The sequence below is a fragment of the Plectrocnemia conspersa genome, unplaced genomic scaffold, assembly GCF_051122295.1.
Source record: "Plectrocnemia conspersa isolate PC_06_02 unplaced genomic scaffold, ASM5112229v1 ptg000012l, whole genome shotgun sequence".
Taxonomy (NCBI): Eukaryota; Metazoa; Arthropoda; class Insecta; order Trichoptera; family Polycentropodidae; genus Plectrocnemia; species Plectrocnemia conspersa.
The window spans coordinates 13112983-13130902 of NW_028277176.1; the positions used below are offsets into that span (position 1 = coordinate 13112983).

Below are 17920 nucleotides of genomic sequence, written 5' to 3' on the forward strand. Positions count from 1 at the left end.
GACTAGTCTCCCCTCTTGAACAAAAGGTGCATTCGTATATCGTATACATTGAATAGAAATAATTTTTTGATGATCTGCGTAAAAATAATTTTTATATTTTTTGTAAGTAAGAAAATATTTATTAGTATTATATTATATTTCCCTCATACCTCCGTGTTAGTTTGTATTATCTTTGAAAATATATTGCTTTTTTAATTATTTATACATAATCTATTATAATTTAAAGTGCTAAAAAATATTTGTATAGCCTCTTATTAAAATAAAAATTGAAACAAGCGATAATTGGTCATGGCCGATTTTTCGGGTGTCATCGAGGGTGGGTGTCCGCCGCGCGCAGCTGATCGATCGACCGGGCTGCGCCCCTAGTCTCGCGGAGACCGGCCGGGACTCCCAAACTGCGAGTGTAAGCCCCCATTTGCCCCTCGGTGCCCCATTTTTCATTTCCGACGCTCATTTAGCGAGCAATCATCACTTATAAAAACAATAAAACCATCAGCACTTCCTCGATGCAAACATGAACAACTTTATTCATGCATGTGTCTTAATTATATATTCATATTAGATTTACGTTAAACTATGAGGAAGTGCTGCATTTTACGTCAAATCATATCAAATCGAATCCAATAAGAATTTATATGACAGTTAAGTGATACATATAAACACTTGTGTATGTGTCAAATTTCACAGAAACAAGCCAATTAGTCTAATTAATGTGTACTTAAATACATTTGATAAAGAGTATAAAATATATATACAGAACATGTTTACCTATTGTATTAATTATCATAATTGCTTTATTTAAAAAAATATTAACTTCGCTTATTATATGCATATTTACATTAATTCCAAACGGATTTTTATATCAAAACTTATTTTTTTTCAGATTGGAACCAAATCTTGCTCAAAAATGCACAACAAAAGCAAAAGTTGATATAAAATGAAATGTGAGTTATAATTACAATTTAGTTTAATAAATTAATAGCTAACTTAACTGATGATTTTCCATATGCTATACGTTACATTTAAATGTTTACGAGCTTTTTGAATGGCTACATAACTTCAATTATTTTGTACAATAATCACTAATTCCGATCTCCCAGACACGATACAAATTTAAAAACACAAGTTCATATGGGATTCGAACCTTGGTATTAGTCACTGACTATACCAGTGGTCTATCAGTGATTGTAATTATGTTATTGACGAATATCTTAATGTTTTAAATCAAAGTAATTTTCATATCATGCTTCCCCCATAGAATTGCTATTAAGTGTCATATACCGTTCAATAACATAGAGTAAGGCTAATTAGTATAATGCCAATTACTATTTTTTTTAATTTTCCTAGTTCCACCTACCTGCCTCCTTTTTCCAAAATACAACTTTTTTACTTTATGATAGCTACTGTAAAAAAGTTTACAACACAATAATAATATAATAAAAACATCTCAATAATCTAGTAATCTTCATATTTTGATCGTGTATATCTTTTCAATAGTTATATCGTGGATTTGTTATTAATTTTCATATGTGTCTTTTTGTAGAACATAAAATTTTACAGCATACTTTTTATTCGTTAACCCATTACCGACGGGGTTCGCCTCTACATTGCTCAACGACAGCCAAATTGTGCACAAATTAACATGTCACAAATCGAGAAGTACACACTTATAATTGTATTTTATTGAGTTGGTTTATAATCTGATAATTGGGCAATGATATTGACAGAAATATGTTCAAATTAAAAATATATATGCACATCACGCATGTAATATTATAAAAAAAATATTCAAAAACAATAGTTGACAATCACCAAAACAGGGACGTCACTTAAGATTTTGCGGGGGGGGGGGGCAAAATTTGGCCATTCAGTGGTCGTATTTTTTAATATTTCAATTTCATTAAGTTTCATAGTATTTCATTAAATGGCATTTTTCTGGCCAAATTCAAGAAGAGCAAATGCCCCCCCTGCCCTCCCCCCAAATGACATTCCTGTTTAGAATCTAGTCGCAGTAGAAACGCTCCATTATCTAGGGTTTATATTAAGACTTTTCATTGCAATATTACGACTTAAAATAAGTGAGAATCAAAAGAAGCATATCTAAACCGAATTTTGACCAATAAAACAATTATCCCTTCTCAGAAGTTGAAAATCCACGTCAAAAGCAATAAAATCATGCCATCGCCGACACTATTTTATTGCTTTTGCCGTGAATTTTGACTTCTAAGAAGTGATAATTATTTTTGCGCCCTCCTATTGATCAAAATTCGGTTTGAATATACTTTAATCAATACTTTTATATTATAAGTGATTTGAATATATGATACTTTGATCAACACTCTTATATCTATGGAGCAATATGCGAGATATGACGTCTGTCTATATTTCTTCTTCCGCTTATTTCCCCTGAGAGAGTTAAATTGGCGTAGTTTGTATTTTAGACATAATCTAATGAAAGTTCTAAAATTGTAATTAGTTTTAGAACTTTCATTAGGTCAAGTTGGGTTTTGTTAATTTGTGTAGGTGAGGTTTGGGTTTGAACAGCAAATTTACGTTTCCCAACTCAATTTGAGTTTCATTGACATTTTAGAACTGCATATAATTTCACTAGCGCTTATCAGATAAATTATATTTTCGCTATTAGAAATATATATCTACCGATGAAAGTGTATTCGGAATTCACTAGTGAAAATATTCACCGAAAAATATACGTTCACTAAAAAATACAATATTCAGTGACAATACAACAAAAAAAAACACGTTTTACAGCAAAAATAGTTGGCAATCTAGTAATTTCCAGTTGTTTCACAAAAATATTTCAAAAGTTTTTTTTAGTTGTGACATTTTTCTTCCAATCCGAAGATATATTTTGCTTTAGCTTTGAAATTCAATTCAAATAATAGAATATTTTTTCAACTTTTATAACTTATTCTAAATATATTAATAGTATTTATTTACTACTAAAATATGAACTATTGATCTTTCAGAATAAATCAGTCATTTGAACCGTATAAGTCAAAATGCTGCGGAGCGACAATGTCGTTGGCGGATCCGGCAGATCGGCCGTGGGCTACAACAGATCTATATCTGAAGGTACCACGCGACCTAATTCGCTGTTTCCAGTCGATCGCCCTCTGCAACCGGAGAAACAACCGATCAAATTCGATGTCAACCTGGTCGGCGCTCCGCCTGAAGTTGAGCAGCTTGTTAACAACATCAAACAAGTTGCCGAGGAGTTTCTTTATCATTGGAAAACTTTCCCCATAAGTGAGTTATCATTTAGAATCATCTGTCCTTATTTTATTATATTATACTATATATTATTTATGTTTTAGTGTTACCGCCATCTTTGGGAACATTACCATCTCAAACCAGCGGTCATGAAAACGCACATCGTAGTAAGCGATTGAATCTTCAAGATCTATTTCTCGCTCCGTCTTTCGACGAGCTCGATGCTGTTGCCGTTGATTCTAAGGGGGAACCTCGACGATTGGGGCATAAGCAGCTTGAAACAATCAAAGAAAGAGGGTATGCTTCATTAATATTCATATATGTTTAAATACCATCAATATATATTATTAATATTAATCATGAGATATACTATATCGCTTTTCTTTGTATTATAGTATCTATAGAAGACGATTATTATTATTTTGTTTATTGAAACCTTTCATTTCATTATAATTTTTTACGTTATTATAATACTACGTCATTAGATAAGTCATATTCGTTGTGAAGTATTATTTTAAAATTATGTGTGTACGAAAGGAAATTGAAATCCTGATTGTAATTTTCCTGAAAGCTTGCACAAGGATAAATACAGCAAAGCCAAGATGCTAAACTGTAGCCAATTGGAATCGATCAGACGTCGGGGGTACGTTTCACTCCCAAATTTGACATTTGTGTCATATCAAAATTTTGTTAAGAGTTGCGTGTTTTTTTTTTCTCATTCACCACCTCGACACTGAATTATTCACTACATCTGTAATTATCTCACAACCCTATTTTATTATTTTTTTTATTTCATATATAACCTAATTTATTTTTTTAATTTACATCATAAGAAATAGAGTACATCTTCAATTTTAATTTCTTATCATTAATGTACACAGTATTAATTGTTAATTTCATACTGAATATTATCTAAATGCTATTTTTCCTATTTCTATATCTCTGCTTTGCCAGATATGATAATCAGAACAGAACTTACTTCACAAACGATATTTTCAAAATTAATTGTCTATGTACGCTATATGTTATTACCCTTCTCTGGAAATGTAAAGATGAAACCATCAATGTCATATGCTCATCGCAAAATTATAGTAATAGAAATAGAAATTCTTCTTGAATTGAAAATCTAATTATTGATGATTTCCTAAATATTATTTTACGAACGAATAGATTTTTTATTCCTTAAAAGTTATTTTTATAGAAGTCATTCTTTAGCTTAATATGTATATTTCACAATTTTCTTGGTTTCTCGTTTTTATTTTAATCAGGATCATGATTTTTTATTATTCTTTTCGAACTCTCCCGACACTGCAGATTTGAGCGCTTCTGTTAGTGGTAGGCCAGTATCATTTTTTTTACTTGGTCCCCCAATTTTTAACGTTCAATCATTTCCATGTTGTCGATTTCCCTCGTCAGAAAATCTTATTATGTATATTGCCAACAATTGCTACTGTTACTTCTAATTCTTGACTATCTTTCTCATATATATTAAAATATCACGTGGAAAGAATCATCTTTGACAAACACTTTTTTTTTTTTTTGATTCTTCACAAGTGATAATTTTCACTCAAGCGCTACAATATTGAAGATTGGTAGACCATCAAAATTCTAAAAACTAAGAAGTCGCTTTTTATAACAAAAGTTTGGCCTTCTCTGATTTATAATAATATATATCTATGGACCGTCATATGAGTACTTTAAATCCGATTTCATTAAGGAATCGAACCTAGCACTTTCTCATTAAGCGCTATGGATACTAAACAGAGTTACACAAAAAATACATATTATTTACAATGTGCCCTGATGTGTAATTCATTTTTTTAACACAAACAATATTATTAATAATTATTCGTTTATATCATTTTGACTTTTGGATTTTTGTAATGTTTGTTTGTGATGTGTATGTATGTAAATATTTGTATGTGCAAATCATCTTATAATTTATTTGATGCATTATTTATATTATTTATATATTTTTAGTGTAAAATAAAAAATAACAAAATCGTTACTTTGCATGAGTTTGTATTTTGTAATTAGTTTAAATAAACAATATATTGTCGGTGTAGTTTCGTTCCAAATAACAATTTTATTTATATTGTTTATTCACTTTTTTTGTTTACTAAAACAATTTTACTTTCACTCAAAAGTGAATTTTAGTAATTCACTTTTGAATGTAAAAGGTGTTTGAAATAAGCCGACTTATAAAGAGTGTTTTTTTAGAGGTATAGAACTTTAAAATGAAATAAAACACATACAAATCAAATGTTTCCTTCAATAAATTGATTGTGGCGCATGCTATGTAGCATGTTGCGCTGTCTTGTTGAAACCAAAGCTGTTCCACATTAATGCCATTCAATCGGGAATTGAAAAAGTTAGTAATCATTGATCAATAGCGCTCTCCATTGACTGTAACGTTCTGGCCGGCATCATAGAAATATGGACCAATGATTACACCAGCCCGTAAAGCACATCAAACAGTGACTTTTTGTGGATTTAACGGCGCCTCAATAATGGCTTGTGAATTTTCTTCAAATGCGGCAATTAGTTGACGTAGCAATTCAATCAAAAATGAGCCAACAAAACTGAACCACAATTTTTGAAATATATTCGCGCAATTTGCAAGCGTTGTTCTGGCGTAAGTCTATTCATGGTGAAATGGCAAACCAAACTGAGCACAAATCAACTGTCAAATTGGCTGTCGCTGAAAAATGTATTGCCAATTCGAAAAACAAACCTCTAAAAAATACACCTTTAGTATGTATAATTTATGTCCAGCATGATTACATTGTTAAAAACAAATTTTTTTGATTCAATGAACATGCGTGAAGTTATCACTATGTATTGATTTGGAGTAATATGCTTATATTATACTTTGTTCGGTATTAACAGCTCTCAAGATATTCATATATAGCTCAAACTGACTATGTATCAGAAAGAATGTACATATGTGTGTTATATAATATTTATATTTATAAGCATGAAGTATTATCGTTCTGTTTTATTTATTTTTCGTTATACATAAACTAATAACTTGTTATAAAATCTGTTAAAAGATCGCCAATGTTCCGGTTTGTTACATAGAAATTAGTTAAATAAATGTGTTTAATTTTTTATGGTAACACAATGATAACATGGTTAATTCGATTCAGGGAGTTTGACGTGGCATCTTTGAACTTTCCTGGTCAAGTACACCGCTGGCAGCTCTCGCTGTTGCTACAACGCGGATGCGAAAGGACTCAGGAATGCTTGCTGGAGGATCTCGCTCGATCGCTTACGCTTTTGCTGGTGACGGGCCATGCGAGGATCACGTCTGACATTTTTTCAATTAGAGAGAGCCTTAAATCGCTTTTGTTAGGATTAACAAGGTATAAATTATTTTTATTATTAAACCAAATAATTAAAAACATATCTGAATATGTAAAATTGCAGATTACTCGATATCGTATTCGGTATGCCATCGTTACTAGCTCACAACTTAGATAATAAGATAAAGGAAGAGCGATGTAGATATTTAGTGGCCGAACTGGTTTGCTATGTAAGTTAATTTATATGTGAATATTTTTTATGAATATATTGTATTTTTAATGTTTTTTTTTAGTCAGAGCATAATGGTTCTTTGTCGATGTTGTGTGGATTCATCAGACGGCAGATCAGAAGAGCAGCTACTGAAAAGTTTGAAGTTGAGCGTGAATGCGCCCATCCGCCGTGTCCGGTTCCTTATCTATATCAAACTCCTCAAGGCAGTCATATAGATTTAAGGTATTTTTTATAGTATAATAGAGTAAGGGCAAAAACTAATTTTTGTTCCAATATCTTCTGTTTAATTCATTAAAATTTTAAATTATAATTTGAATATATTTCACACAACAATTTCCCTGGAAGGAGCTGAAATTCTCGCGTTATCCCTAAAAGAAAATCTAAAGAAAACAATCTCTAGGTTATCCAGATAATATTTTACTGTCCTTCTGATATAAGAATATTGATCAAAGTGTATTCAAACCGAATTTTAGTCAATAGAGAGCTCACAAACAATTATCACTTCTCAGAAGTCAAAAATTAACATCAAAAGCAATAAAATCGTGTCGGCGCCGTTGCAGTGGGAACGCTCAGTAACGAGCATTCCCACTGCAACTGCTCTCCTATTGATCAAAATTCGGTTTAGATATGCTTCATTCGATTCTTATTTATTGTAAGTCGTAATATTGCTAAAAAAAGTCTTTAGTTCTTTTTTATTCAAGTTTCTGCTTTAACACTGATTAGCGAGTTATTTTTTCAGTACATAAATCGGGTTTACAAATATTTCTCTTATAATTAAGGTGACCAGACGTCCTCCAAAATTGAATCCTCTTTTGCTCCTTCTTTATCCTTCTCAAACAAAAATGTTTGAAATCAGAGTTTTTTAGTTCCCAGAGCATCTCTAAATAAATAAAAAAAATCTGAGATGACATTTTTTTTAGTGTCCTTTGATATTTATAAAATCTGGTCATTTTACTATTGAAATTCAGTGCCTTTTACAAGCAAGGCTATCTGTGTTACTCCCGACTCAATGTTCAAATGTATTTAATAACATGAGAACAGCAAATATAACATATAACAAAAATATAGCACTTATTTTTTATTTTACTTTAAAGTATATTTTATGCAAATTTAACTTAATCAAAATTTTGACAGATTGTTCAAGCGCGATATTATGCGAAGAGCTATACCAATTCTGATCAACATCTTGGAAAAAGAGACAAGAGGGTGGTTTTTACACTTCCGAGAAAGACTAATCGCTGAATTGAGAGCACAAAAAATGCCCGATCAAGATATTGAAAGGGTAAATTATTTTTAATATCAATGCAATATAATATTTTGCATAATAATTTCTCAACTAATATTATATTTCAGGAAGTTAAAGAAGCTGTTATGAGAGAGTATCTTCAAAGAGTGTATAACAGCGTCTTAGCTCATCCAGACTTGGCCACTCTCGGATCAGGCATACCCGATTTACTGGTAAAGCAAGCTCAAGCCACTGTGATGATGCATAGGTATTGAACAAATTTTTATTTATTATTTTAAATAGTTGTTAATACTTTATATATACATTTTAGAGCCGTTGATAACGTTCAGAGAAAATTGGAGAAGACCAAAAACAACCTTCAGGAAAGATTGCAGAACATACATCCGATACTGTCTAGAATTAAACCTTGGCTCAACGAGAAATTAAGGTATGATTCATTGAATTTATTAGTGTGTTGGATGTTTTATAATAATTAATTTTTATATAGAATTGCTGAAGAAAACTTTGCTCAACAAAATGCTTGGAACGCTCACCAAGAAGCTGTTTCATTGTGCACTGCTCACGGATTGACTCAATCGGCTTATTTTTTACAGCGAGATTTAGCTTTTATGAAAGAGGTTGTTATTTTTTTCATATAAATTTTATGAACTGTTTATCATGATCGATATCCATTTCAGAGAGAACCAGTTTTACTGAAGGAGCTGCGTAAAGTCAAAACGCCAACACGCACCTATCAATGGCTCACACAGATTTGGTTCCCAACCAACTGGATCATACGGAGAAACTTTCAAGGACAATCCGAGATCATTCCGACCGTTCTTACCAATCAAACCACTAGTATCGTTACACCCCGATCGGATCCTAGTCAACCAGTTTTTCTCGTTGAGAAGGAAATCATTCACACCACGACTACGAGATGGCCCATGTGGAGATGGATCAATTATTGTCATAGGTAAAATCATGGTTTTTTAATCTATCAACGAGCATGTAGTATATTACAATTTAACCCTGATGATTATGTCGATTTATTATTATGAATAATATAATTTTTTAGAACTTGGTCATGGAGTTGGAATGCAATGTTTTTATTCGGTGTCGTAATTCCTTGGTGTTCTCCGGTATCGTTGCGCGCTTTGTTTTTCATGGAACCGTTCATGCCTGACCTTGAATTATCGCAGGTTTATTTTTTTCGATCGCATTATTTTCTATATATGTATATATTATGAACATATTTGTATTATACGTGACATTTGTCTTACTGTTATCGCATTATCGGCATCTCGATTAATCCATTCGACTTTCATAGGTTAACGGAACGTTATTTCCTCGTAAAAGCTCAATCACTCCGACTGCATGCTCTCGGTTAATATCCTTGTGGCGCCACATTTCAAAATCTAGAACTAATTTCGAAACGAAACCGGACACAGGTGTGTTGATTCATTTGAGATTATTTTTACGCAGCAATACGAAGGGGTACCCAATTGTTTCTAAATTTTAAATATAACTGCCTCTCTTTTAAGTTTTCATTTATAGAAATTAAATGAGGCAGAATCGGACAAATAAGGGAGGGGGAAAAACTGCTTCTGATGCAAAAACTAATCAGTTTTAAGAACATATTCGCTGTATTCAAGGACACATTTAAGGACAACTGCAGTGCCATTTTTAATTTAACGAAAAAATCATAAACAAAACTTGCAAAAAATCTGGAAAATCCATTTTACAACACAACCCTATATCTAGTTTACGAGAGAATTCGAATTTTCGTGATTTTTGGGTACCCGCTTGTATTTGTGTACAATTTCATTGTTTTAATTTAGATTATCTGGTGATCTTTGAATAACCAGGAATACTAAGAAAAATAATGTTTTTCTTTCAAGCAAAGTTTTTAAATCGTTTTTCAAAGGTCACTATAATTTTTGTCTGTTTACTAAATAAACTATTAATTTTTATATCACCATATCATTTTTTTTTCAAGGCTAACATTTTTTTGTCAGATGTTTGTCTAAATTTAAGTTGTTTTCTTTTTAGTCTAAAATGATATATTTTTTTAATTTTTTTTTTAAATATCCTTAATCAAAAATATATTTTTCAGGCTTTATCGGTAAAGGTTTAACAAGGCATATAAATCGAATATGGAACTATGTCATCAAAGGCACGTTCGGCACTCTCTGTATCCTGTTTATATTTCCGATAATATGTCTGTTGGGCGCAACTTTAAGCTTGTTGGCAGCTGTAACCACTTTTGTTTGGATGCCAATCATAACTCTGCTCCTTCATCTTATCATGGTTTTATTTTATGATCTTGACAGTCCTGATTGCACAAGAAGAAACAGGTGAATATTTTTTAACTTTGTTTTTTATATATTTGTATCTGTAAAAATTATAATCGGAATTTGATTTAAATTATCATAAATTATACTGCTCTATTTAAAAAAATTGTACAAAACGAATTATTTACTTATAATAAATGTTCATTTAGTAAGTATTTTAAAAATCTCGCACAATTAGTTACAATGCCATGCACCACACACGAGGCTAAGTCGCTACGCAACCGTAATGCCAAGAGCCACGTACGGGGGCATTACTTACGCTGTGAAATAATATTACCAGACCTGTTATATAGTCATCTACGGAGAAACCTTTAAAATTATTACCGCTTGAATAGCTGTTTTAAAATTTGTTAAAATTATTGTGCTTCTTTTCAACGTCTCCAGGGTTGCCACTTGCGGCTTTGTAATATATGAAACATAATTTTTAGTAACAAATGATAATTGGTGTAGAACTTGAATAAAACTGTTTTAGTTTCTCAAGGGTCATAACGTGGGCAGTTAGGTGCGTCCCTCCGGTTCGTACCTTTATAATATGATACTTCTCAATCAATTTCCCGCGATAGGTGACGATTGTTATATTGCTGGTTTTGATTTTATAAAAAATATATATTTTTACTTCGTATAAAAATGTTGGTTTGCTAATAAAGCAAAAATTAATTTAATATTGTTTTGTTGTGACAACCTTAGCACTTCGATTAAATGGTGTACAAATGCACCTGGGGGCTCCCTTTGAGTTTAAGTCATTAAAAAGTCGTTAACACTTGACATTAATTTTTTTTAAATCTAAAAATAACTGGCATTGGGGTCGAGTACTATGAAATATACTGTGGCACGAATACGGTTAAAACAACGAAGGCGTGGTGATAGGAACAGACAACCTGTCCTTTTCAGCAGTATCTCCTTTCATGCAAATCTGACAATCATTGTCGTCATTCTATATTACAGTGCCATAAAATATAAGCTGGACTCCGAACTGCAATTAACTACATTATCAACAACCGCTAGAATTTAATATAATATCAATACTTTAGATCTTACAATAGTATGAAATTTCAGATTCTTTATCATCGCAGAAGCAGTTATTTGGAACATTTTGATACAGGGATGTTTGCAACCTTTACTTGCTCTTTTTGTTGCCGTTGTTTTGTGTCCAGTTGGATCATTTATTTTATTTACAGGCAAGTTATACTAAAGTTATTTACAAGCAATTAATTTCACAATACTCTAATATTTATATTTTCAGCTGCTATATTACGGTATTGGATCAGATTAGGATGGGATTCAGTCATATTTCAAGTGCTCATTAGAAAACGTGGTCGAATACCATCTTCCGATAGCGCTTTCGTTAAGCGCATAGCTGGTCCAGGCTTAACGCACGATTATTACTTCCAAATACGGTACTTTATTATAAATTATTCGTTATAATCTACTGTATTTTTTAAATGTATTGTATATTAAATTAATATTTAGACCGGAGCAAGCATTAGCAGCTTTAGAATCTCGCATGGAATTAGATGAACTATCGGCTTTCCAGCAAACAATCGAATCTGCAATCGTTCAACCTCAGAAAGATTTCGCTCAGTTTGCCGAAGCTTGTTTCGGTCCATTTTCAGTACAATTAGCAAAGGTATTACTAAAAATATAAACGTATTAGATGCCACTGAACATTGTATAATATAATGTTTTGTTATATCATTAGACTGGTCCTTACAAAACACTCGAGAAAGAAGGTAGTGATTTGATAACTTCACTGCATGAGAAATTGGAACGAAGGAGACGAGAGTTAAATCTCGGATTGAGTCAATCCGTTTGCTCCAAGATCAAGCTGAACACTATAGATTTAAAGATAGTCATACAACAGGCTTCTATTATGCTTTCGAACTTTTATCCATTACACGTCATCGGTCGGTTACACATCACCGAAGAGGAGTTTTGGGACAATCGGGGATTAAGTCCAAACGATTGGACGGGTTTGGCCGGGCTGTTGTACGCTGATCTGTTTGGTTTAGATTTTCTAACGCCACTCGGAGAAGCGGACACTCGCTTCCGACTGGATCCTCATCAGCAAGTCGACTTGTCCCGATACGCAGACATGGTTCATACAACCGAAATCGGTAAATATATTTGAATAATCATAATAACCTTCTTGATTGTAATCCTTTTTCAAAAAAATAGTTTACGTAGTTGAAGGTGGACCAGATTTGCTAGGCACTGTGTATAGTCCACGTGGCAATATTTCAGTACAGCCTCCATGTCTCGACGTCTCCGCTTTTAATCCGCGTTCTCGTCTTCTTATTACAACAAAAGAGAAAAGAAGGTAATATTTCATATTCTATTTGGATATTCCTCAAAGTAATGCTCGTATTTTATATTATAGCGATATCAATCCTACAATGTCATGGATTCGAGGAACTTTACCGAGAGCTAATCGACAGTTTTGGATCGGATGGAGACAGGCTCATAAAAGGCGTACTCAAGCGCCTCGTCCAACTCAACCTCCAGTCCCATTGCCGGTTCCTCATCCTGTTACAGTTGCTCTTATCATTTATAACCGAGATGCCGACGCTCCGGTGTCGCTTGATTCTGATATATGCAACGATATTCTCAGAACAATTGAAGAAGCGTCTTCCGAATACGATAACACAAATGGTAAATGATTTAAAATTAAAACTATCTATAATATATGATACTTATTTAAGATTATTTTTGTAGAATCAAGCAATAGATATAGACCCGATGGACCGATTGCCGATTCTTCTATTGATTCATTGGATACGTCTAGCGATGGAGACGGAGACGTTGAACGAACAACGGGAACTGATGAAACGCCTGTTCAGCAAAAATGCGAAGAAGGCGAATTGGAAGAATGTCAGCGTGAAACGTTACCGTGTACGGAAACCGGATTTCACTGGACTCTTACTAATTGGGGTCAAGGTTGGTATTTGACATTTTATTAATCTGATCATGAAAAAGCAAACCTAGTTTATTGTCATTTTTTATTGATTATTACTTTGTTTTTTAATACAAAAAAACAAGATTTTTATTTGGCTACAAATTAAATGGTCAGAATTTAAATTAACACTGGATCATAATTTTATTAACAGCCTAGTCATAATAAAATTATTCAGGGTCAGAGTAAATCCAATGGTTAGAAAAAAAATTGCATATGGTCAGAATACAAATATAGGACGATCAGAATTAAAATATAGGATTATCAAGTGAATTAAAAAAAATATAACATTTATAAATATAAATGAGCAATTAATTATTTATTTTATAAATATCTCACTCGCACCAAAACTGTTGAATAGGTTAGGTGCGAGCGAGCGTTAGTCAGAACTTGAACACCCCATGAATAACGAATCTCTTTAATCGTATGTTGGATGCGAAGGTATTTAGAGCGACGAACGAAGAGGGAATAACAACAGAGCGGCGGCGGAGAGTACACTTGTGTTGACATCTGACAATGTTGTGAACCCAACCAATCAAGTTGGCCCTAAAACACATTGATAATGATAATGGTATATCATCAACCAGTTGTACCAATCTTCAGCGTTACAGCAATAACAACACTATTGTCAACTGAAAAATATGGTTCTAACCAATAAATATAAATTTTGACCATCTAATATTTATTCTGACCGATGTATTCTGACTTTTTAATATAAATTCTGACCCATATACAATAAATCCCCCAATAGCACGGTAAATAGGGAATGTGCTATTTGGGTGCATGTAGTTGGGGGACTAGAAAATATTTTTTTGCAATACGTAGATACGAATCAGATGCGTGTGGTGAGATATCCTCCCTTTGGCTCACTCACACATAAAGTAACAGGCACCCAAATAGCACATCCCCAATTTACCGTGTTATTGGGGGGTCTACTGTATTATAAATTCTGACCTGAAAAATATGAGCTTTTTTATTTAATATTAATTTTTATTAACATACATATATAAACATTAATCATTATTTTCAGGTGTTACTAACAGAAGGCGTAATCAATCAGGAACCGTAAGAGTAGATTTAGCCAGTCCTGAAGACGTAACATTGGATACCGACTCTACTAGAGTCGTTTTTACAACTTACGGCACGTCCGTTTAATATCTCGATAAAGCAGCTCAAGTATTTCTTTCTGTATTAAGCTCTTATATTTTAGCAAAATTATATAGGTATCAAAAACCGAACAAATTATTAATTTATTGAATCATTAGTATCGTTTCGTTGACTTCCAAATGAAATCTAAACTATTGCTCTTCAGTAAGCAGCAATACTAGCTTTAAATAGTTACATAATAAGAACTGATTTGTGAATAAAGTTTTCAGACGCTGCTGAAACGGCAATATATGAAAATTCAGTACAATTTAGATTTATGAAGTACAATTACGTACATACACACGATAGTTTTTTTAATAGTGTTGTGTGTGGTGTGTGTGAGTGTGCGTTAGTGTGAATATCACACTTAAAAATATATATGCAATATAATCCCAATTATTCATGTGATGATCGCGGTTTGCTTATGTTATCTTATATTATGATTAAAAAAAATAATCCTTAAATTATGCAAAAAATGCTTCCATACGCATATTTAAAACCAATTATTTTATACGTTAATTTAGTCATTTTATTTATTTATATACTTTTATTTTATTACTCGTTAACCTGTATAATTGGGGATTGCTGTATATGTAAGTTATAGCATTTATAGAGGTATATATTATAGTGATATAATACTCATTTAATATTTTTTATAATCAAAATGTGTTCACATTGAACTTGCATGTTTTCGTATTTATATTATAGTACAATGTAACATTTGTTTGTCTGAAAATACAAGCGTATATATTATATACACCACTTCACAATTGTTTACTGCCTGAAATGCCTTAATAAAATAACATCATTTACGTTCCTAAAAAAGATCCTTTTTTATAATGTACAATAATTTTTCTAGATCGATGAAAGTTTTAGATGTGAATTATTTTTGGCGTTGCAATTAAAAATGTATTTATTATTATGTAAATAGTTGTGAAGAACTTGGTGTTTTAATAATAAGAAAGAATAAAAAACCTCAAAAAATTATTTATGAATATATATTATACGTATATAAACATTAAGTTATTGTTTTATTGTTGATAGATCTGAATTTTAATGTTTGTGGTTAAATTGACATAAGGCTTGAATTATCTTAGGTATATGAGTAATGTAATTTTTTTATATAAAAATGGCTTAGTAGAATATTACATTAAAATTATATAAAAGTTGTCCATTGTATCGCATTTTATATTATACACGTACGTAAAAGGTTATCAGTTTTAATTTAGTGACTTTATCATTTCTATGCGAACGAGATATATACAAAATATTGCTACGTAATAATAAAGTTATTTTGAACGATAGGTTAAAATTACTGTTATTATTGTTTCGATGTAATTTGATGATAATGGATTATAAATTACAATTGCTGTAATAAAATAAATTATCTCATTGTTATCGTTAATTGTATTGTCATAAATAACAGTATTTGTTCCATCATTCATTTTAACCACTCAAAAACCTGCCATAAATATTTAGAATCTTTATTTTCTATATTAATACAAAAAAATATCTAAAAATAATACTTTAGTTATAGTTGTAATTATTAATTTCTATCATGACAAACAAACTTTTTTACTTTTTTTATTTTCATGTTTAATGTATATATAATGAACAGATCCATTTTACTTGAAACACAACGAAATGTTTCAATTTTACCATGTTTTTTTGTGATTGAAAGAGTCTATTCAATAAAAATAATTATGATAAAGTTATTTTGTCTTTTTTTACTTTTTACCAAAAAAATAATTAAAAACTAGCAAATAATGCTACATTACCTCATTTATTTTTAATTAGACGAGTGTTATCAAATTACAAATATTATATTTAAATAATTGTATTACTAAGCTTTAACTAAGCATAAATATTAATACACAACCAAACTATATTCTTAAGTTTTTGTACATAGCAAGACAATTTTATTTGAAAACTTAAAAAAATATCTATTTTGTTGTTGAGATCTATCGATAAATTAAAAATAATAGTAATATAATGTCAAGTATATTCCAAGCACTAATATGATATGCAAAACTATAAATGGAAACATTGAAAATTTCACATAAATATATTTATTCTTATAGTCAAAGCTATAGAGTGTAAATATTTCAATTAAACGTTAAAAATAAATAACTAATCTACAAATCGACAAAAAGTCTGCTATTTCTTATGCTTCACTAATTTGGTAATACATAATTAACAGTCGTAAATATACAAAGGGTGAAAGTAAGACAATACTTTACAGAAAGCCATTCGGGTTCTAACATTATCGTGTTTTATTATTAAATTGACGCATTTCTACACGGTGTTTTTTTTCTCCTTTATTACACAATCTGTTTATTGGCAATAAGTAATTTTTGTAGCCACTTTTTTCTCTTTCCCTTAGTTAATAAGAACAAGGGAAAAGAATAACACGTTGGAAAATACCCAGTGGAATATTTTTTTACTTGATATATTATATAACTTATTAGTTCTTTAAGTGCTACAAACGTTGAGAATGGAACGGACCATTTCTGTCTAAAATTTACAATCTCAGATTATTTGTTATAGAGCTACTCCACAAGTAATATAAAATAAAGCTATCGTTTGTTCCTTACATTTTTAAACTTCCGTATTTATTATGCCTTAGTGGTGGCACGATTGATTGTTTTTTTATTTATCCGCCAAGACGAAAAGCGTCAAAACTTCATGGTTTGTCCACAAACTGATATTTCAATGAAATTTCACATTTTTCAACGAAAATAAATTATTAATTAACAACATTACTTATTCAGCGGAGAATGCGGTGGTGAATTATATACAATTAAATTTTGTCTATCAATAAAAATTATAAATATTAATATTTTTGTGATCCCTAAAGTTGAAAACTTTAGGAATATTATAAAATCAGTGGTGTAATGGGGCCAGACGCGCCGGAACGTCGTTCCGGTACCTTTTTCCATGACCGGAACTCGTTCCGGTACGATTTTTTAGAAGATCTGGTAAAATTTATTTGAGTTTAATTGAATAGTCATCGACAGCACATTTTTAAACAGCACACTGCCAACTCAACTTCAACGCAACAAAGTAGCTAGGATATTCGTTTCCCCATTCACATAAACTGAAATCTCATTGATTACCCCAAAAGGGAGTAGATTCTGTCACTGAAACTAAGGGTGATCCAATTCAAGTGTCCTATGTTGGCAGCACTGTAAATCAGACAGCTGTCAATAATCACGCATTTGCAAAGTGTCAAACGTTAGTTTAAGAAACCCATTTACAAAATGGATCGCTTAACCACCGCTCAACGCGTTAAAGTTGTTCAATTGTTCTACATAAATAACAATTCTGTACGAACTATGTATTGAAATTTACGGAGTTATTATGGTCAATTTTATCATTCTACTGAGTGAACAATTCGTAACATAGTAAAACAATTTGAAGAGACTGGAAGTGTTGGAGTTGTTGAAGGCCTGTGTTGAAAGTTTTTTTTTTGTTGAAGGT

At 31.5% G+C, this 17920-nt stretch overlaps 1 protein-coding gene across 8 annotated transcripts; it reads left to right on the forward strand.

The window, feature by feature from the left end:
- The first annotated feature begins 309 nt into the window (after positions 1-309).
- LOC148228262 (uncharacterized) lies at positions 310-16155 on the forward strand. Of its 8 annotated transcripts, none has more exons than XM_088200499.1 (24): positions 310-403; positions 884-944; positions 2988-3267; positions 3336-3528; positions 3803-3874; positions 6381-6596; positions 6661-6766; positions 6830-6990; positions 7903-8050; positions 8122-8261; positions 8325-8441; positions 8502-8631; positions 8692-8966; positions 9069-9192; positions 9321-9441; positions 10107-10347; positions 11401-11522; positions 11588-11741; positions 11815-11971; positions 12044-12458; positions 12520-12661; positions 12722-12993; positions 13057-13278; positions 14325-16155. In XM_088200499.1, exons 3-24 carry the CDS (start codon positions 3021-3023, stop codon positions 14447-14449), a joined length of 3900 nt encoding a protein of 1299 aa, XP_088056625.1. In that variant the 5' UTR covers positions 310-403; positions 884-944; positions 2988-3020; the 3' UTR covers positions 14450-16155. The 8 variants fall into 8 exon arrangements, 4 of the variants coding, with proteins under 4 accessions (XP_088056625.1, XP_088056626.1, XP_088056627.1 ...); XM_088200500.1 differs by having other exon boundaries at positions 12529-12661; XR_015811706.1 differs by lacking the exon at positions 3803-3874 and having other exon boundaries at positions 11388-11522.
- The last annotated feature ends 1765 nt before the right edge of the window (positions 16156-17920 follow it).

Excerpts from the sequence above, each read along its gene's own strand:
- LOC148228262 (XM_088200499.1), top strand. The coding sequence starts at position 3,021 with ATGCTGCGGAGCGACAATGTCGTTGGCGGATCCGGCAGATCGGCCGTG. Across the intron at positions 11,972-12,043 it reads TTTCAGTACAATTAGCAAAG|ACTGGTCCTTACAAAACACT; the intron begins GTATTACTAAAA and ends TTATATCATTAG. Across the intron at positions 12,994-13,056 it reads CGAATACGATAACACAAATG|AATCAAGCAATAGATATAGA; the intron begins GTAAATGATTTA and ends TTATTTTTGTAG.